Source organism: Megascapheus bottae, chromosome 27, assembly GCF_031878675.1.
Source record: "Megascapheus bottae isolate mThoBot1 chromosome 27, mThoBot2.hap1, whole genome shotgun sequence".
Classification (NCBI taxonomy): domain Eukaryota; kingdom Metazoa; phylum Chordata; class Mammalia; order Rodentia; family Geomyidae; genus Megascapheus; species Megascapheus bottae.
In genome coordinates, this window is record NC_143535.1 from 4,178,217 (window position 1) to 4,199,023 (window position 20,807).

At 51.1% G+C, this 20,807-nt stretch overlaps 1 protein-coding gene across 1 annotated transcript in view; it reads right to left on the reverse strand.

Moving 5' to 3' along the window:
- Nucleotides 1-20,807, reverse strand: part of Pou2f3 (POU class 2 homeobox 3) — a 53,394-nt gene that overhangs the window by 14,088 nt on the left and 18,499 nt on the right. The window contains exons 3-6 of the mRNA XM_090319789.1: nucleotides 18,141-18,175; nucleotides 4,286-4,394; nucleotides 2,342-2,461; nucleotides 825-907 (exon numbers count right to left, since the gene is read on the reverse strand). Coding sequence (XP_090175915.1) covers nucleotides 825-907; nucleotides 2,342-2,461; nucleotides 4,286-4,394; nucleotides 18,141-18,175 — 347 coding nt within the window. The remainder of the gene's footprint in view (nucleotides 1-824; nucleotides 908-2,341; nucleotides 2,462-4,285; nucleotides 4,395-18,140; nucleotides 18,176-20,807) is intronic.

Below are 20,807 nucleotides of genomic sequence, written 5' to 3' on the forward strand. Positions count from 1 at the left end.
TTGGTCTTCGTGCATGCTAGGCAAGCACTCTACCAAACTCCCAGCCCTCCCTTATTTATTTATTTATTTATTTAGCCAGCACTCTACCACTAGGCCAAACTCCCGGCTTCCCCTATTCATTTTTAACAAAGAGATGGCACCTCTCCTTCCTCCAGTGGCTCTAATCCTCCAGGAAAGCCTGGGTAAGGTTAGTGGGGATCTCCCACCAAGACCACTGCCACCATGTGAGTCAAGTCCTGTGGTTATCATTTCCTGGGAGCCCTTTATGAGGGAAGGACTGCCAGCTTCCACACACCCCACGCTGCCATCACCAAGGCACACAGTCTAGCACGAGGCTGCAGCTGGCTCCCGGAAGCAGTATCTTTTCTTCTAATTGTTAAACAGGCATTGCATATGTCCAGGCAGCTCTGCACATGGCCCCTCCGCCACGCCTCCGTCCACCTGCCCTCCCTCCTGCTTGCAAGATGTGCCTACTTGCAGCATGCAGTGGTCCTGAGGTGGGAGGCTGTTCTCCAGGACTTTGAGCCTATGGCACCCCCTGTCTTTTTGGTGACTGGGAGCAGTCACCTTGGCGCTCCTAGGAGATTGTCTGAGCCCTGGTCCTCAGAGGAATGACCCCAGGACCTGACAGACTGGGGTCCAGCTAGGGTGTTGGATTCTCATTCTTAGCCTCTTCTGTGACTCTGGGAAAAACCTCTGCCTGTAACTCTGACTTCCTTCCCCATATGCTTGCTGGTCTGTCTCCAGCCATTCTGGCCCTAGAGGAGCTAAAGGGGTGGGGAAACCCCACGGGCTGCGGGAACACGAGGGATGTGGGTATTTACCTGGGATGCCAGGCCAGGCCCCGTCTGTGGGAGGAGGAGGTTGCTTTGTTGCTGTGGAAAGGAGAGAAGATTTGGCTGCAGACCTAGGTGAGAATGGAGGGACAGAAGATCAACTCTAGGCCATCTGCAAGACAAACTGGACGTCGGGGCCCCTTCCCGTGCATCCCCACCAGGTCCCACAGTCCACCTAAAGCCCTGCTGGGGCCTCCTAGGCACTGCCAGGCATTGCCACATATAGGAGGAGGTGAGCCAGACACAGGGATGAACAGAGATGTAAACAGTAGTCCAAAACCAGTCCTTCCACTTGCCCGCCCTGTTTGCAGAGGCCCCAAAGGCCCAATAGGGTCAGAGGGAATCCATCTAGCTGGGAGCAGGAGGGATGAGGCCTCCCTGGGGGAAGGGGCTGCCATGCTACAGGAGCCCAGCTGAATCTGCAAGAATGCCAGGGGAACAATGGTGCCCTGCAGCTCAGAGGGACAGCAGGTTATGGGCCCCAGGCTCCTGGCCACAAGACAGTGCGTACTTGGGAGAAGAGAGAAGCAAGGCCTGCAGCTGGGCAGCAGAAAGGGGGAGCACCTTAGGGTATGTGTCATTCTGCTATTGGCCTGTATGCTCTTCAACCTCCTAATTGTTCCTAATTAAAATGCACAGGCATGCGAGCTCTTAAAAGGAACTATTCTCTCATTTTTATAGAGGAGGAAATGGAAGCTCAGACAGGTTAGGTGAGTTTTCTAGGAAAACATACAGCTAATTAGTGATTTTTTAATCAAGGGGTGTTAAATATAAACTCCTTTCCCCCCTTCATGCTGCACTGTACTCTGAACTCCTGGGTGGTTCTTCCAGGACCACTGTCACGTCATTCTCCCGTCTTCTGATAACTGTTAGTCCTCTTTCTCTTCCAAGAGTGTGATGGCTGTTGCTTAACCAAAACACGTAAAGACCCAACGTATTCCTGTCTCCTGACAGGATTTTCAGGTGCCTAGGACGTGAAGGAGGGCAACTGCAATGTGGGTTGGAAGGTAGAGTGGCATTTTGTTTACACTCTGGATTTCCAGACCCTCTACTTGTCATCCAGGTGGGAGTTCCGCTTCCTCCGTCATTTCTAGCCCCACTTGGTAGAGATGGGAATGGAGGGGGCAGAAGAAAACACTGGTGTTCATGTCAGACTGTTTCAGAACTTTCTAGAAGGTCCCCAGGTGCAGAATTCAGCTCAAATGAACAGCGCAGAGGCTTGGCGCGTGTCTCTCAAGGAATGTTAGCAGGAGCTGGGCCCCTCTCAGCCTGTAGGGGGCGCCAACGCTCCACCCAGACAGAAGGCAGCCAGGCTTTGAGGGTGAATGTCTGCATCCATCCGGAAAAAGACTCCCCAGGACCTGGGACTTCTCCTTCCTGTGCCACCCCTGGTGGTGGCCAGGTGGGAGGTTAAGAAAGAAGGAGACTAGGCCTAGAGGGGCACTGTGGGGGGCCCTTTTGGGAAGTGCCCATGATGGCCCTTGGGCCAGCTCCTGGGTTCTTACCTTGCTGACCAGATGGGGTCTGGGAAAGCAGGAACTGAGACACAGATTGTAGGTGGCCAGGAACGAGCACAAGCTGCTGGAGTGGGTGGAGCGAGGCCATGTCCTGCGTGTGGAAAGACACTTGTGTCACGTGGCTCATCAGGTGGGGACCCCATCTCCCTGGACCTGAAGCCTGTGTAGTTGGAGTTCCTGACTCCAGCATTTGCAGGCGGTGAGCTTGTGTCCTGCTCCTGGAGACCCCAGGTGTGGCAACAGTAGCTGTTCCATTGGCTGGTTGCTGCCTCCAGGTACCCCTGCACGCAGGGCCTGCAATGCACGGGCACCTCACTCCACTTGGGTCTCTCGGTTTAATTGTTTCTGTCATTCCTGACTCCAGCTGCAGAGGCCCCAGGGCTGATGTTAAGCATTACCCAGGTCTCAAAGGTTTCTGGTATGCCATCCCAGCTGTCCAATTTGGTTTTCATCTCATGTCCATTAAGTTAAAAGCCAGGCTCTGATCATTTCCTATGCCTGAATCTTTGTGGAGAGTTCTGAGCTGGGAGCTGGGGGACAAGAAAAGCCAGTCCTTCTTACTAAAACCAATTGAGTTAAGCACAAGTCATTTCCTCTGGGTTTTTTTTTCTCACCAGCTCTGGACTTGGCAATTGCAATGTCAACGTTTGGGGATGGTGGGAGAGCTCTGGAGTCCAACTCTGGACTGAGTGGAAGACTGTGCCCTCAGTGAGCCCTTGGTGGGGCTCCTGGGTTGAACAGGCAAAGGGAGACCTGAAGGATCACTGGAGGACTGGCTGTTTCTTTTCCAGGCCACGGGGCCAGCCTGTGGGCCTGCCAGCTGCCGCTCTCTGCCCACACTAGCAACCATCCCTGGCTTTCACAGATAACCGTGGAGGAGCAGAGCAGCCCTTGGGGCCCGAGGCTCCTGGAACTATGATTGCTGTCAGGTAGGCATCCACCACATGGCTACCGGAACCTTCGTCTTGGCAAGACAAGCCCTTCTTGTGTCACAGGGGTGGAAACCATGTCTTCATATCACCAGTCTGCTGTCACTGTTGTAAGAATTCTCCTGGAATCTCACCCCTTCCCTGGGACTCTTTTTTTTTTTTTTGTCAGTACCAGGGCTTGAACTCAGGACCTGAGCACTGTCCTTGGGCTTTCTCAAAACTAGCGCTCTACCACTTGAACCACAGCACCATGTATGCTTTTTCTGTGTATGTGGTACTGAGGAATAGAACCTGGGTCTTTGTGCATGTTAGGCAAGTGCTGTGCCACTAAGCCCAACTCCTGGACCCAGGGCCTTCTTCTCCTTCCTTCCTTCCTTCCTTTCTCCTTTGTCTCCCTTCCTCCTTCCCTCCCTCCCTACTTTTTTTCTTTGCCAGTCCTGGGCTCAAACTCAGGGCCTGAGCACTGTCCTTGGACTTTCTCAAAGCTAGAGCTCTACCACTTGAGCCTCAGCACCACTTCTGGCTTTTTTTTTCTATGTATGTGGTACCAAGGAATCAAACCCAAGTCTTCCTGCATGCTAGGCAAGCACTCTGTCACTAGGCCAAATTCCTGGCCCCTTCTTTTCTTTCTTAATTGCCAGTGCTGGGGCTTGAACTCAGGGCCAAGGTTCTGTCCCTTTGCTTTTTTTTTGCTCAAGACTGGCACTCTATCACTTGAGCTCCAGCTCTACTTCCAGCTTTTTGGTGATTCATTGGAGATAAGAATCTCACAGACTTTCCTGCCCGGGCTGGAGCTTTGAACTGTGATCCTTGGAACTCAGCCTGGCATAGGTCACTGGTCCTCCTTGACCTCCTATTTTACCTTTGTTCTCAGACCAGTAGAGACTTCTGACTATTACGAAGTCATAGACCACCAAGCATGGTAGGCTAGCATTTTTCAGGAGGATGTGATTAAACTCACCAGAAAACCAAGAATATAGGGGGTCCTGGCACAGGTTGGCACCTACCCCAGATAATTGGTTTCCTGACATCATGGCAGATCCTTGGCTCAAGTGACATGGCCGATGGGAGAGGGTCTGATGTAGAGACTCACCAAGGTCCTCTGTTTTAATCTGCAAGGGGAGGCAGGGGGTGGTGGTCAGTCCTGGGCTTCTCCAGACAAACAGAAGGTGGGAGCCCAGTGGCCAGCTTGGGGGGGGGCAGATCCAGCCCAGTGCTGGGGCTCTCATTTGCTTTTCCTGCCAGCCTTTGCCTGGGGCAGGACAGCTGTGTGTGCTAAGTGGACTACTACCCAGTCTGCAAGTTGGGGAGTCCATCTCTGCTGATTGCACCCCCATACCTTGTGGGGTGGTGCCAGTGCCTATTATGGTCCATATTCTTCCCCACTGACTAATTGAAATGCAAAGTTAGGATATTATGATGACTTCTAAAATTTGTTTTTTATATCCACTGAGAGTGGATTAATTTTCTCCCCTTCCTTTGAGACATGTTCTCATGAAGTAGCCCAGACGATCCAGGAACGCACAACCCTCTGCCTCAGCACCCCCAGTGCTGGGATGTATCGATGCAAGCCACCAGGTTAGACAGGGTTCAATTCTTGTCGATTCTCAGAGGCAGACGTCAAAATTTAACAGAATTTCTCACATGTGAGGAACCCTGGCTTTCCTTCTCACCCCCACGCGTGGAAACCCTGCATGGTAGAGATTGTGGAGACTCAGAAACTCCTGTTTGACTGACACTCAGAAGGTCTCTGAGAGCCTGGGGCCTCTAAGCCAAAGGAGATCAGCTGGGATTAGCGTAACCCAAATGAAAAAGCAGAGATGAAGAACTCTCGGCACTGGAGAGGCAGAGGCAGGGGGATCGTGAAGCCTGGGCCATATGGCAAGACCACGGCATGTCCCGCCTCAAGAAAAAGAAAGAAAGAAGGAAGGAAAGAAAGTGAGAGCTGGGGTTAACACCTGAACTTGAACCGGAAGATGGAACCGGTGAAACCCTGCACGTGGCTGCTGGAAGGTACAGTGAGGAGCTTAGAAATGTCATCTGGAAAAGAGATTCAAACAAACTCTGTTCCTACCTATGTGCTTGCAGTACGGCAGAGAGAGAGGGAGAGAGAGGACAGAAAACATGGCTGAGCCCATCCTCACTCCAGCTTCCCATGTAACCCTGAGCAGCCACTCGGCCTCTTAGGGGACTCAGTTCCCCTGCTGGCAGATGGATGCTCCTGCCCAGTTTTTCTCCCTTTCAGTTCCAAGCTGCAGTGACTAATTCCAGTTTCTCCTGCGTCCGGCAGGCTTGCGCGTCCAGGGTGGGTCCAGCATCCAGACATAGCTGGAGGATCCCTGGCCCACAGGGCAGCACAAGGGGACAGCTCTCTCGGCAGTCTTTGCAAATGGCTCATTTAAGGACACCATTGTGGAGCCTTGGAGGCAAAGAGGAGGAAGAGAGATCGGAAAGTCATCCTACAGGGCAGAGAAGGACTGAGAATTCAAAAGCATGGCAGCTGGGATTGCCAGCAATCATGCTGCTCTGCACCCCTTTACCTCTTCCCTTCTCTCTAGGCCCCCTCCGCCTAAGAACTCAGTCCCAGCTCTGTCCCCAGAAATGAGGGTTTCTAATATTCTAGATTCCATTTACTAGCAACGTTTTTTATTTTCTTCTTAACATAAAAGCTTACTATATAACCCAGCTTGGCCTTGAACTCACGACCTTCTGGTCTCTGCCTCCTGAGAATGTTGGAATCATAAGTCTGCACCTCCATCCCCAGCTGTTTCCAGATTTTCCAAAGCAACCACTGGCAAGCTAGGTGCTGGGGGCTCCCATCTGTCCATCTAGCTGAGATCTAAGGACTGAGATTCAAACCCAGGCCAGGTATGGAACTCGGAGAGACTCTTTATCTCCAATTAACCAGCAAAAAGCCGATGGCTTAAATGGTAGAGCAACAGCCTTGAATGACAAAAACTAAGGGACAGTACCCAGGCACACACACACACACACACACACACACACACACACACACACACACGCCACCACTGCTGCTGTTGTTGCCGCTGCCACCTCCCCTGCACCTCCCCCCCACAACAAAAACAACCATTACAAAAATAACCTTAAGGTTTGCTCTGAGAGAAGACTGCTTAGGCCAAGTCCTTTGGCCTGGGTCCCCATGCCACCCTCTCCCCTTCTCTGCCCCCGTCCCAGAGGGTGGCAGGGAGGAAGGAAGGAGGCAGGGGAGAGAGGGAGAAATGCAAGCTGGAGGTGAGATCACACTGGCAGAACTGCCCTGGGGTGGCTGGGGAGGTTCGTTTGGAGGCAAGTGGCAGGTTCTTTTCCAGACTCATTATGCACACGGAGAGATAAGGAGGTGCAGCTGTGACAGAGCTAGAAAACATGTGCTTTGCTTCCAGCCCAGCTATCTGTTAGGCAGGGTGCCAAGCCTTCCTGAGACACTGCACTGCACAAACCAGCGCCACCATAAAAGAGAGCGCAGCCTTTCATCTGCTTCCTACATCAGTTGCCCCCACATTCTCTCCAGGGGGCAGGGGGTGTCTCCCCACCTCCCAGTTCTGTAAACCAAGTGCCTGCTCATAGAAAAGTCCTTTGGGTGTAGGATGCAGTCTGAGACTTTCTGGAAACTTCCTGCATTATTCTTCTAAAGTTTTGTGTTTGTTGTTATTTAGCTTAGGAATTTTTTAAAACTCACTCATCTTGTATCCTATTTTTCATAACATGGTGACAATAACTCCCCCCCCCACAAAAGACAAAAACATGTGAAATGATAGTAAGATTTGGTAAATGAGCAAGTTCGGGTACATCTCCATCTCCACGGAGGAGCACTGAGGCATTTGCTCAACGAGCTCTGGACACCAGGCCCCAGAGTCTTGAGTTGTGGAGGGTGCTGGGACTCATGCCTAGAACTGGAACTACTCAGAGGAGGCTGCCATCTGAGGACCTGAAGCCACCCTGTGAGACTCCAATTAGCAAGCAAAACTGTTGGAAGCAGAGCTCTGACAGAAGTGGTAGAGCACCAGCCTGGAGTGATAAAGTCAAGGGAGAGCACCCAGGCCCCGAGTTTAAGACACACACACAGACACAGACACAGACACAGACACAGATACACACACACACACACACACACACACACACACACACACACACACACACACTGACTTTTGGTCAGTGGCAAAGCCAGGCTAGGATAGGAAGAGATTGTTTACTGACAGACCTTGCCTACAGAAATACCTTTTGGGCACACTTGGGACTAAGACACTAGAAAATTACAAATAAAGTCAATCTTAATCCAAACAACAACAACAACAACAATAACAATCCCTTTTTCCCAGCTGTTGATTGGCAAAGCCTGGAAGCTCACCAGGCTCGCTGCACACGCTGAGATTGCCCTCTGCCGGGGCCCCGGGGACTTCCGAGGAGGGGAACACAAGCAAACTGGATGGAGCCCCACTTTGCCCACACACAGCCTACCTGGGAGGGGGACATTCTCTCTGGGGGTTCCAGGAGCTGTCATGTGAGAGCTGCTTGGGTCGGAGAGTCCCTGGGCACGGAGACCACCACAGAGGGCCCGCCCTGGTCCTCTGACAGGCCATGGTGAGTGGGTTTGTGGGCCAGTGGATGTGGGCCCTTCTCCACCCATGGGGAGATATGAAGGCCCTGGACAGTGACCAGAGCGGGTGGGGGGATGAGAAGCTATCACACATGATTATCTGTGCTAATCCCAGTGAACTTCCCCTGTCCTCAGAACTAGTGGTCACATTCTGGAAGGAGGGGCCTCCAGGAAGAGGTGGCAAGTTCTGGAGCATGGCGCTCACTGGTCTGCTCTGTGAACGAAGGGATGGCCTTCCCCTAACACAGAGCCCTGCACAGATGAAAGCTACATAGTAGGATGCAGACACAACCCCTAAACCTGGTCTCCCCACGCTGCCCCCTCCATGTTCTTTTCACCAGATGATACCACAACTGTCCCATAGATAGAAGAGACTGGACCATAGTTGATGGTTATGGCGTTGCTATGACCTGGATGTACACTTGAGCCTCCCTTCTAAGTATCCATTGGCCATTGGGGGGTTGTAGACTAGAGAATTTTTCTTTAGCTCCTGCCCCAGGACATTTTCACATGACCCTCCTTGGGGGGCGGGGGGAGTAACAATCCAACAGTAATGAATGTATCACTGGTGATGAAAATGATCAAAGCTGTTGTCCTAGTTGCATAACTCGTTTGTGGAAAGTGTTTCATAAACATTTCACAAGAAGGAGCATTTCAAAGTATGAGCAGCTCCCAACCTGCCTTCAATTACAGGCAAGGGTTTTTTTTTTTCCTCTCTCTCTCTCTCCCCTCGCAACCCCCACTGCTACATTTCTCCCTAGCAGTGAGGAAGAGCTTGTTCTGTAACTGATCTGGAAAAAGCTGGAATGTCCCTCCTGCAAGCATTCTAAAAATATATCCCAAGAGGTGGGATGGGGCAGGCAGGTGAGCCGGGGGCACTGAGCAGGGCTGAAAGCACCCCACTGGGGTAAAGGTGGACTGTGCTCTTTTTCAGTGCTCAGGGTTGAGCCTAGCGCCTCTCATGTCCCTGGCAAAGGGTCCACCACTGAGCTACATTCCCAGCCCTGCTGTATGTTGCTGTGGTTGTTTGGTGTCACTACTGGGGCTTGAACTCAGAGCCTGAGTGCTGTCCTTTAGCCTTCTACCATTTGAGTTACAACTCTACGTCTGGTGTGGTTGAGGTGTGTGTGTGTGTGTGTGTGTGTGTGTGTGTGTGTGTGTGTGTGTGTGTGTAAGTGTGTTAGTTCATTGGAGATAAAGAGTCTCAGGAACTTTCCTGCCCGGGCTGGCTTTGAACCATAATCCTCAACTCTCAGCTTCCTGAGTAGCTAAGATTACAGGCATGAGCCACAGGAGGCCCTCCCAGCCCTGCATTTACATGGGCAACATTCTCCTCTCGGTGGCCCCTGGCTTCTTTCTGTGCCCCTCAGGTGCTGTCAGCAAATGTTTGGAGAACTGTCCTTGGCCAGTCCCAGCCTGGTGGAGCCTTCGCCTGAACTAACAGGGCTCTTAGAGGAGAGGAGCCGTGGGGATGAGACGGGATGATGGAGAGGAGTGGGGATGATGGGAGGAGAGAGGGGATGATGGAGAGGAGTGGGGATGATGGAGGGAGGAGATGATGGAGGAGAGGGGATGATGGAGGGCAGAGGAGGCCAGGCCCCTTGAGTCCAAGGTTGCCCCCTGAGCAGCCAGTGCTACAGGGATTTGCCAGCTCTGCCAAGCAGCTTTCCAAAGCACAGCTCTTCCCTTCCTGCTGGCTGCTGCCTGGAAGCGCACCAGTGAGCCATCAGTCATGGTGTTTGATCTCTGGCTGCGGGCATAGCAGGATTCATGCTGACACATGTGTGGAAAACCTCAGCATTTGAAACCCATGAGGCTCAGCGGCTCCCTCGCTCTTGTGTGCATGTAAACGTGTGTGTGTGTGTGTATATGTATATATGAACATATACATGTGCACGTGTGTACACACATACACATATATCCTGCTCAATAAAAATGTGCTGCACAGGGCCTGGAGCATAGCCTAGTGGTAGAGTGCTTGCCTAGCATGCACAAAGCCCTGGGTTCAATTCCTTGGTACCATATACACAGATAAAGCCGGAAGTGGTGCTGTGGCTCAAGTGGTAGAGTGCTAGCCTTGAAAAAGCTCAAGGATAACACTCAGGCCCTGAGTTCAGGCCCCAGGACTGACAAACAGCCCCGTTGCGCCTTGGAATAGCTGGCTCTAATCCAGGCACTGCATGGTTATTGAACATGATTGGCAAGCAGAAGCATGTGCATAGAAAGGCAACAAGGCATGGCTGAACACTGTACAGTAAAATCCCAGGTCTTTGGGTGGACCTGGACTTGAACTCAGGGCCCTATTATTTATGAGGCAGGACCTTTACCACTTAAAGGTCTCTCCAGCCATTTTCATGTTAGAGCCTCACTGTCTCTCTTCCGCCCTGGCCTCGAGCCATACTTCTCTGACTCATGTCTTCCACATATGAGGGTCACATAATGCCATGTGCCATCATGCCTGGCTTACTGGTTGGGACTTCTTTGCCGGGGGTACTTGGGATTACAGAGATGAGCCACTGTACTCCCATAGAAAAGTAAAATCATATTTTAATGATACAGCATTATGGCTGGGTGCTGGTGGCTCACGCCTGTAAGCCTAGCTACTCAGAAGGCTGAGATCTGAGGATCGCAGTTCAAAGCCAGCCGGGGGGAACTAAAGTCTATGAGACTCTTATCACCAATTAACCACCAGAAAACCAGAAGTAATGCTACCACTCAAAGTGGTAGAGAGATAGTCTTGAGCTGAAGGGGTCAGGGACAGAGTCCAGACCCAGAGTTTAAGCCCTACGACTGATTTGCACCTCCTGCCCCAAAATACAGAATTACATAATCACTAACAAAAATCCCAACTCAACATATACTGGTTCTGGATACGGTCCAGAAACAATCTATAAATCTTATTTGTAAATTTTAAAAGAAAGTTGAGAAAACATACCATCTAGTTCCTACTGTGTATTTCCCTTCCTGGAATTCAAACCGGAGCCTGGGTGCTATCTCTGAGGGTCTTCCTCAAGGCTGCCACTTTACCGCTTGAACTACAGCTCCACTTCGGACTTTTCGGTGGTTCACTGAAGAGTCTCCTAGACTTTCCTGCCTGAGCTGGCTCTGAACTGTGATCCTCAGATCTCAGCTTCAGTAGCTAGGATTATAGGTGTGAGCCACCGGCTCTTGGGTAACAACATGATGTTTATAGTATTATTTCCTCCCATTTACAGAGAGGAAATGGAGGATAGATTGGAGAACAGGAGCGACCATGGGACACAGCTTCTGTGGACAGAACGGAGGCTTGAATCCCCAGGTCTTGAATGGCCACCCTGTGCCCTGCAGGATTAGAACCAAGGACATCCTACAGCGATACATGCCAACCAAGTCCACAGGTACACACAGACGACGCCAGACCAGGAGAGGCACTGCCAGGAGAGCCGAGCAGAGCACGGTGCCACCTCAGATTTTGGGAGTGCAGCAGGAAGGGGAGGTGTGCAAGGGGGAGGGAGGGAAGTCCCACATTTGACCTGGACAGAAGCAGCCGAGGCCCAGTGGGCTACAGGAGCCTTGCGGGTAGCAAGACGAATGAAACAAGTTGGAGCTGGAGATGAGGGGCCAGGATTGACCACCAGGCGTGTCATCAGTAAACAGTAGAGCTGAGTGCATGAACTCCCTATTTTGTCACCTATTTATAAGTCACTTCACCATTTGAGCCTCTTCTTCAAGCTCCTCCTAAGGTCCAATGAGAATGATAATTCAGGTCTTATGATAGGAAAATCTTATTAGCTTAAAGAAGTCCTCTGTAAATTGTTGGGCGAAACAACCGGGTGTCAATGGCCAAGACTTAAAATCCTAGCTACTTGGAAGGCTGAGAATAGGAGGATCAAGGTTCAAGGCTAGCCAAGGAAAAACGGTTTGTGAGATCCCCTCTCTACTCATAACTGGATGCCATGGTGCTGGCCTGCAACCCCAGGGATGCAGTGAGGTACAGGTATAGGAATTGAGATCTACCCTAAAAGTAACCAGTGAAAAACAGGGCTGGTGTGGCTCAGCGGGGAGCCGTGGGCCTAATAAGCACACGTTCCCCCAGTTTCCACCTGGTATCTTGAAAGGAAAAAAAAAAAAAGAAAAAAGTCAAGCAAAGTGACAGGAAAAGAAAAATGGCCTCGGGGCCAGGAGTTTGCCTAGTGGTAGAGTGCTTGCCTAGCATGCATGAACACCTGAGTACCAGAAAAGTCAGAAATGGTACTGCGGCTCAAGTGGTAGAGCACTAGCCTTGAGGAAATCCCAAGGTCTGGCAGAAGGAAGGAAGGAAGGAAGGAAGGAAGGAAGGAAGGAAGGAAGGAAGGAAGGGAGGGGAAGGGAAAGGAAGGGAAGGGAAGGGAAGGGAAGGGAAGAGAAGAGAAGAGAAAAAGAAAAAATGGCCTAGGAGGGAGCAGGGAAGGAAATATGTTGGCAGGCTCAGCCCTAGAGCCCTGAGGTCCTCCGCCATAACTGTTCTTCCTTGCAGGACTGCAGTGGGCAAAGTTCATGTTCCGCTGCAGCTGTAATTCTCAGGGAAGTCCAGTCCCCGTGCCTGGGGCTGCCCCTGGTCTGCAGGTATGCACATGTGCAAGCCGGGCTCCCCTCCTGCACCTCCTTCTCACGCACAGCGCTGGGAGGAGGCTGCTCCCAGGGCAGGCCTGGGGAGCCCTCCTGGGGTGGGAACTCTTCTCTACCCCACCCTTCACCTGGCAGCCCTCCCCAGCCGCAGATACCATCTCCGCCTTCCCCAGCCCAGCGGTGGGAGGTCTGCAGGAGTTGGAGGGTGTGAGCCAGAAGGTTGGGGAAACATGGAAAAGTACTTGACACATCAAATGAGGGGCCCTGGGTAGTGTCTCATCTGTGGGCCGCCTCCTTCCTCTGATGCTCTTCTCCTTCTCAGAGGCAGTGGGCATGGTGGAAAGTCCGACAGGTCTGTCTTACCTCAGAGCTCCACCTTTAGCAGGTTACTTAATCTCTCTGAGCTATAGTTTCCCCAACAGTCCAAGGGGAATAATAATGCTTACCTCACCCAGCTGTTGTAAGGATTCAGTAATATCAAGTAAGATACAGCCTAGCTGGGTGTGGTGTGTGTCTGTAATCCCTGTGGGCCAGGAAGGTATAGGCAGGAGGATCGTCAGTTCCAGGCCAGTCTGGAGTACACTGGGAGTTCAAAGCCAGCTGACACTGCGTCATAAGACTCTGTCTCAAAACCAAACTTAGCTGGGCACGGTGGCTCATGCCTGTCATCCTAGCTACTCAGGAGGCTGAGGTCTGTGGATCACAATTCAAAATCAGCCCTGGCATTAAAGTCTGTGAGACTCTTATCTCCAATTAACCATAGAAAACTGGAAGTGGCACTGTGGCTGTAGCCTTGAACTGAAGAGCTCAGGGATAGTACCCAGGCCCAGAGTTTGAGCCCCACGATTGATAGACAGACAGACAGACAGACAGGCACGAATCTATGAAATGTCTGGTGTGCAATTAACTTCCATTTGAACTCTAAGCAGCCTCAGTTTCCTCATTTGTACATTAAAAATTGGAAAACGTACATCTCTAGTGTTATTAGGGCTTCATGAGCTATTAATTGTAAAGAGTTCAGCCTGCAGCTGATCATAAACTAAAGACCCAATCTTGGGAGCAATCCCGGTGTCCTGAGCAGACCCCAGCTCTTCCCACGTGAAGGGGAGCGCTGCCTGTTTAGCCCCAGCCAGCATCTGCATCCACCAGCTACAAACTCTGACATCTCCCAACACGGCCCACTCCTGCATGCCCAGAGGATTCGGGAAGAGGCCTAAACACCCTCCTTTGCCTCTGTCATCCTTTCTGCTTCCCTCCCTACACCTGAGAGGAACATTACGGAATGTTTCCAGGAGCTCAGGTCCATCCTGGAGCCTGAACTAACTAGCAATGTCCCGAGCCCTTCTGGATGAGGTTGTGCCTGGAACTGTCTGTAAAGAAAGCATCAAAGGCCCGGGGGCGGGGGGGGACTCCAAATATCCAGACAGCTGCTCCGTTCCGTCCTGCTTCTCCCTACTGTACTGCTCACTAAACAGGATCTTACCCTAACCCTAATTGTACCATGAAATGGGGGCTGCTGCCCCGGCTAAAAGTAGGAAATGGCTGACGGCCCATCCTCAGGCTTAATGCACCAAGCATGGAGAGTAAAAGAGGAGAAAGCAAATTCCTATTATTATTCTTATCATTGCTCCAAGCCTGGCTAAAGTGCTGCCATAGGGAGAGGAGGGAGATCAAGGCCTGACATGCCCTTCTTCGGGAAGTATTAAGGACTGAGATTTCTTTTCTTTTCTTTTCTTTTCTTTTCTTTTCTTTTTTTTTTGCCAGTCCTGGGCATGAGCTCAGGGTCTGAGCACTCTCCCTGGATTTTCTCAAGGCTAGGGCTCTACCACTTGAGTCACAGCACCACTTCTGGCTTTTTCTATGTATGTGGTACTGAGGAATCAAACCTGGGTCTTCGTGCATGCTAGGCACTAGGTAAAGTGCTACCACTAGGCCAAACTCCCAGCCCCAGGACTGAGATTTCTATAAGCCTGAGACTGTTCTAAGTCATCCATAGGTCTTAACTGTATTCAATGTTTTTGTTTGTTTTTGCCAGTTCCAGGCATTTAAACTCAGGCCCTCATGCTTGCTTAGCTTGCTCACGTAAATGGCACTCTACTACTGGAGCCATGCTTCTAGCCCTGGATTTTGCTGATTCTTTTGGAGACAGAGTCTCATGGACTATGCCTATGACTGACCTCAAACTTTAATCCTCCAGATATCAGCCTCTTGAGTGGTTAAGATTATAGGTTTACATCACCAGGACCTGGCTTTATATTCTCCTTCTTTTTCTTCTTACAATATCCCAGGAGGTAGATACTCTGATGGTTTTTGTTTGGGATGAGAAAGCTGAGGCACACAGACAGGTGTGACTTAATCTCAGTATCTCACTGCAGGGGGAGGCTGGACCTATGGAGCTAGCAGGCCGACAGGCCCAGTTTATGGAGAGTGGAATTGTGGGTAAATCCCTTAACTCATTGCCTCTGTTTCCTCATCTAATAGACTGGGGATGCTACCGGGCACCTCACAGAGTAACTCTGTAAGTATTAAAAGAAATAATGTACATAAAATATTTGTACTCAGTGCTAGCACACAGTCAGACTTCAGGTAGTATGACATTACCATATATATATGACCCACAGTGAAGAAATCACTTTGGATCAGGGAGCTATTTAATCTCGCCAAATTATCTCCTGCCTGGAAATTCTGCTCCACACCTAGGTAGCTAGCCATCACCAGTCAGGCCAGTTCATTGCTACGCGGGTGGCTCTGGTTTGCACACTCCCTATGCTGACCTTTTAAGGAACTTTCCAGGCCCTCTTTTCTGCATGAACACCAGACAAGCTCCCAGAGGCAAAGGCAGGGCTCCGGAGACCCCACGTCTCAATGCTGTCTGCAGCCAGTCTTATATCTGTCTGTACTCCTGGCAAAAGTAGCATGTCGTGGGACTGGCTATTCTCACCAAAGGGGGTACATTTTCTGAACCCCATGGGGTGGTTTTTCTGCCTGACTTAATTATTAGGAGGTTCCACCTGTATGTACTGCAGGAGACAGAATCAAACACGAAACACTTGTTCATGTGCCCAAAAACTTCTGTATTATTTTCAGATGCTCTTGGACATGTGTGAGGGTGATTAATCTTTAATCATAAGTCTACTTAATCATAAACTTTAATCGTAAGTCTTCAGTCTGTTTGTGTGTGTGCGTGTGTGTGAAAGATGGACAGCTGGCCTTAGGTGTGTCCCACTGGGTCCTTCTGATGGTGCCTCAACGTGTCAAATGAGTCTCTTCACTGGATCATACAAGATCCCAAAGGCTGGGAGGGTCCCCTGGAAGCAGCTTTCCCTTATTTTCTAGCTTTCTAGTGATCCTCTCTCTTCCTCATTCCTCTTCCAAGAAAAAAAGCCCCACAAATCAGTCACAACACGGCATCACAGACATGGCCACGGCATACCACACAGACCGCAGGGACCTGAGTCTGCCATAGCTAAACCTGTTTGTTCATTCATGAATGAGTGAAGAGGTTTGGCTGAGAGAGATTAGCAAGGGGCCCACAGACTAGGGACCCAGGGCTTCTGAGCCTACATCCAGGGACCCTGCCTTTCCCAGTTGCCTCTTAACTGGGTATTACTGCTCTGCTAGCTCTGCTTCTGGGTCTCCTGGTCTGGCTCCACAGTGACCCCCAGACAGCTCAGGCTATCTCCCCAGAGCCACGGGTTACACATGGAAATGCAGAATGGCGGATGAGCCAACAGTGCTGGCTCATGGAACTTCAGGACTTGCTGTTCACCCAGGCCCAGCTGGCGGCTCCCCACTGTACCTACTAGCCAGGGGCTTCCCGAAGGGGCTCCCCAAGGGCAGTGGCTCTTCCTCTGCCCTCTGTGCCTGCCAGCTCTTGTTGTGTCTGAGGAGAAGCTGTGTCTCCACAACTACGGTCTCCTCCCCTCCTCCCCTCCACCTCCCTTTGCCTCGCACTTAGTCACTGTGAGATCACCCTCAGTCTCTGCTCCCAGGCCTCTCCCCAACACAGAAGCTGAGAGATCACAGAGGAGGCTGCTGCAAGGCATCATGGGAAAAATGAGCTTTAGTGTCATAAAGATGCAGGTTCAAATCCTTCCCCCTGCCGCCAAGCTAACCAACTTTGTGACTTTCTAGTTACTTATTCTCTCAAATGTTTGTTGAAAAGGTAAGGTCACCTGGGAGGCAGTTCCCTCATCTATAAAACAGCAATAGTGGCATTTAATTACATCCTAGGTTTGTGGCAAGGTTTACCAGGGAGAAAGAGCCCAAGCACCTGTCCCAGGCCAGTTGACTTCCCCTGCTGGAAGCACAGGGGCTCTGTTGCCCAGCAGAGGCTCAGGTGTCCACTTGCAGGCCTGAAGGTGGGCTGGGCAAAGGTGAGCTTGAAATCTGATGGCCTCAGAGAGACAGAGGCAGGGAGGAGGCAATGTGGGGCAACCCATGAAGCAGAGTTCCAGGAATGAGGGTGAGGGGGTGATCTCTTCCTCTAAGCCCTTCCCTAAACACACACCCCCTTCCTGCAGGACCCATCCTTGTCTGTCATGAGAAATTTCCCTGGAGTTGGGTGGATGGCATGCCCCACCAGGCTTATCCAAAGGAAACAAGTTTTCTTAGGTCCACTCCAACCAGTGGGAAGGCTACACACCCCCAAAAGGCTTATGGGGCCTCCTTACAGTCTGCCCAGCAGAGTGGGCTCAGCACAAAGGCTTCACAAGCTCTACTTGATGACATAGGCCACATGGTCCCATTTGATGTGGACACCTCTTTCCTGAGCCTCCCAGCCTGCGACAATGAGATAGGCGGCCCAGGCTGGGGGGGGGGGGGTGTTCTGAACACTCACAGCAGAAAGCCTGCGGTGTAGCCTATATCCCACCCTGCTCAGGGGCTCCTGGAAGTCTCCAGGCTACACAGCCAGTCAACCTGCTCAGAGGGTCTTCCACTTCAACTGTGTGCCAGAAGCTGGTTTTAAAAATGTCTCTATCCATCACCTCCCTCTCTTGCTATTGGTTCCAAAGTTTGATCAGCGGCACTGGCTCGAGGTTCTTCGGTACAACGAGCCCAGGTCTCTCTTTCATGGAGCTTATCTCTGTTGTGGGTCTGGAAGACAGACCTACGTTCACTGGCGAGTTTCCCAGGCTTCCTGAGAGGCCAGGGAAATCTAGGACCCCACATTATGACTGTTCTTTCTGATTTAAGGATGTCCCAGGGCTGAGAGCAAGGAGGAAAAGAGTGCACCTGACACATGCCTGGCTTTCATTTCCAGCCCCATCCTAGGCCCTCCACTTGGAGCAGCCTTTCACTTCTGTGTCTTCTTTGCTACCTAATCTTCCTTCAAAGCTACCCTCAGATACCACCTTCTCCTTGAAGCCCATCCTGAGCTCCAAGAAAAAAGAACTCTTCCCATCTTTGCTGGGCATGATTTTTTTTCACACAGATCCAGGAAACCACAAAGGGATTGCCTTCTAATAATTCAGTAAGGGGTGTGTGTGTGTGTGTGTGTGTGTGTGTGTGTGTGTGCTGGTACTGAGGCTTGAACTCAAGGGCTGGGTGAATTTTTTTGCTCAAGGCTAGCTCTCACTTATTTGAGCTCACAGTGCCACTTTGGTCTTTTTGATAGTTAATAGGATAAATGTTTTCTTCTGACTCAAGTTCTTACCTGTCTATTGAAATCCAGGCCATTTCGATCGCTTCCTGGAAGAGAGAACAAAAAGGCACATATGAGTTGCTGGTGGGATCAGAAGAGGGAGACGGACAGAGGAAAAACAGAATGTTGAGAGGAACTAGCGATTTCCCTGACCTAGGGGATATCCCTGCTCACTCTGCATCCTGGAAATCTCTTGGGAAAGCCTCCTCCCAGGAGATGGGACAGCCAGGGAGTTGCCTGCTCATGGTCACACAGCCAGGCATAGTCTTCTGAGACAGAGCCTGCCACTCCCACAAGGGGGAACTCCAGGTTGCACCCCCAGTGACAGCCGCTACACTTCTCAGGGACAGCAGGTTGGAGGCCAGTTGCCGCTAGCCCAGCCCTCCAGAGGAAAGCATACCTAAATGTCGTCAGATACCCAGGTGACTGATCTGTCTCCCTCATTTCTATTCATTTCACCTTGCCGCTGAGCCTCTTTGACAAAGACATTTTTAGTCTAGGAAAAGTCTAAAGTTTTGGGCATCGTGGCTCATGCCTGCAATTCTAGCTATGCTGGGAGGCTGACACTGGGAAGACTGTAGTTGGAGGCCAGGGCAAGCAAAAAGTTGCTAAGATTCCTTTCTAACCAACTGGAGGATTCAGTGAAGCACCCACTCCTGCCACTCGAGCTGTGTGGGAGGCTGAGATCCAGAGGATCACATTCTAGTCCAGTCCAGAAAAGTATTCTTTTTTTTTTTTTGCCAGTCCTGGGCTTGAGCTCAGGGCCTGAGCACTGTCCTTGGACTTTCTCAAGGCTAGAGCTCTACCACTTGAGCCTCAGCACCACTTCCGGCTTTTTTCTATATATGTGGTACCAAGGACTCGAACCCGGGTCTTCCTGCATGCTAGGCAAGCACTTTAACCACTAGGCCAAACTCCCAGCCCCAGAAAAGTATTCTTAAAAAGCCGGGCACAAGCTGGATGCTGGTGGCTCCCATCTGTAATCCTCCAACTCAGGAGGCTGAGATCTGAGGATCAGGGTTCAAAGCCAGCCCAGGCAGGAAAGGCTGTGAGACTCTGATGTCCAATTGACCACCAGAAAACCAGAAGTGGCTCTGTGCCTCAAAGTGGTAGAGAGCTTGCCTTGAGCAAAACTACTCAGGGACAGCACCCAGGCCCTGAGTTCAAGCCCCATGACACCCCCACACCAAAACAACAACAACAACAAAAAACCTGGCTACAGTGATATAGGCCTGCCATCTCAGATATTATGGGAAAAGTAAACTCCTTGGAGGCAAGGAGTTCAAAGTCTGTGGGAGTCTAGGCTGAGATAGAGACCCAGGCCTGCGGCCTGAGAAACGTTTGTGCTCCCATCTGGCGACACGTTGACTGTGATGGAAGGAGCCAGCTCACGGCCAGTTCCACTGCCCTGCTGGTCCCACTCTAGACTTCTCCCTGGCTCCCCACCTGGCCTCCAGGAAGATGGTGGTACCTGGGAACTCAGGTACGACTGGCTCCCCAGGGCTCAGCAGCCATCTCCATGGTCCCCTTGAAGGGAGAGCAAGGTGAGGGCTCTGTTTTGCATAGAAAAGAGGAAAGATAATAGCTACCATGGCCCAATATGGATTCTTTCTACCCCTTAAGATGCCGGCCACCCCTTCAAGGTGGGGAGGCAGGGACTACTTGGGAAGTCCCACTGGTGTCAGAGAGCTAGCCTCAGGCCTGAGGTCTGTCAAGCTGCCGACCTTCGGTCAAGGCAGGAACTTGCTGCAGCCTCAGTCTTCTCCATAATAAAACACTAATATTACTGCTGCTGCTGCTGTTATTTCCACTGGGAAGTCTCAGATCTGGGCTTCAGACACTCTAGGCCATGGGGCCTGGTCCACACGTGCTGTTCTTTCTGAGCAGAATTCCCTTCCTTTTCTTCCTTCTCTACCTAGAACACACCGACATGTCCTTTTAACACCAACTCTAAAACAAACGCTCACTCCCTCCGAATCTGCTTGTCTCTCATCTGTGGCTCTTAAGTGTTTCCCCTCATTTCCAGAGTCAGTGGTTGGAGCCTCAGTTTCCCTCCTGAGACTGGGAGGTCCCTGAGGCCAGGGTTATCATCATCATCTTCATCTGTGGACCTCTTACGGCCCAGCAGGAGGGCTGGCTCCTGACAGGTGCTGGATGGCTAGGGGATGGATGGATCCAAGTTTTGCTGAGAAACAGCTACAAAAATGAACTCCAGACTTTGGAACTAGTACCACCTGAACACAGCCCACTTCCAAACCCTGGCTCCCTCTGTGAGAGCCTCTTCTGCCACTTGCAGTTCAACAATAACAACAATAACAACAGAAGAGAGACAGATGTGGTCAGGAATTCTTTTTAGGATCCATGCTGAAGTCCAGCTTCAGAGGGGAAAACACCCGCATGGGGTCACCCCGCCTAAGAGACGCCAAGGCAAGGACCCCATTTATTAAATATTTTTGCTTGTACTCAGGGCCTGGGCACTGTCTTGAACACTTTTGCTCAAGGCTAGTGCTCTGCCACTTGAGCCACAGCACCACTTCCAGCTTTTTCTGTGTATGTGGTACAAAGGAATCAAACTCAGGGCTTCAGGCATACTAGGCAAGCACTCTACCACTAGGCCACACTCCCAGACCAAGGGCGCCAATTTTGATAAGTTTTGTAACAGTTCCAAGAAAATCACTG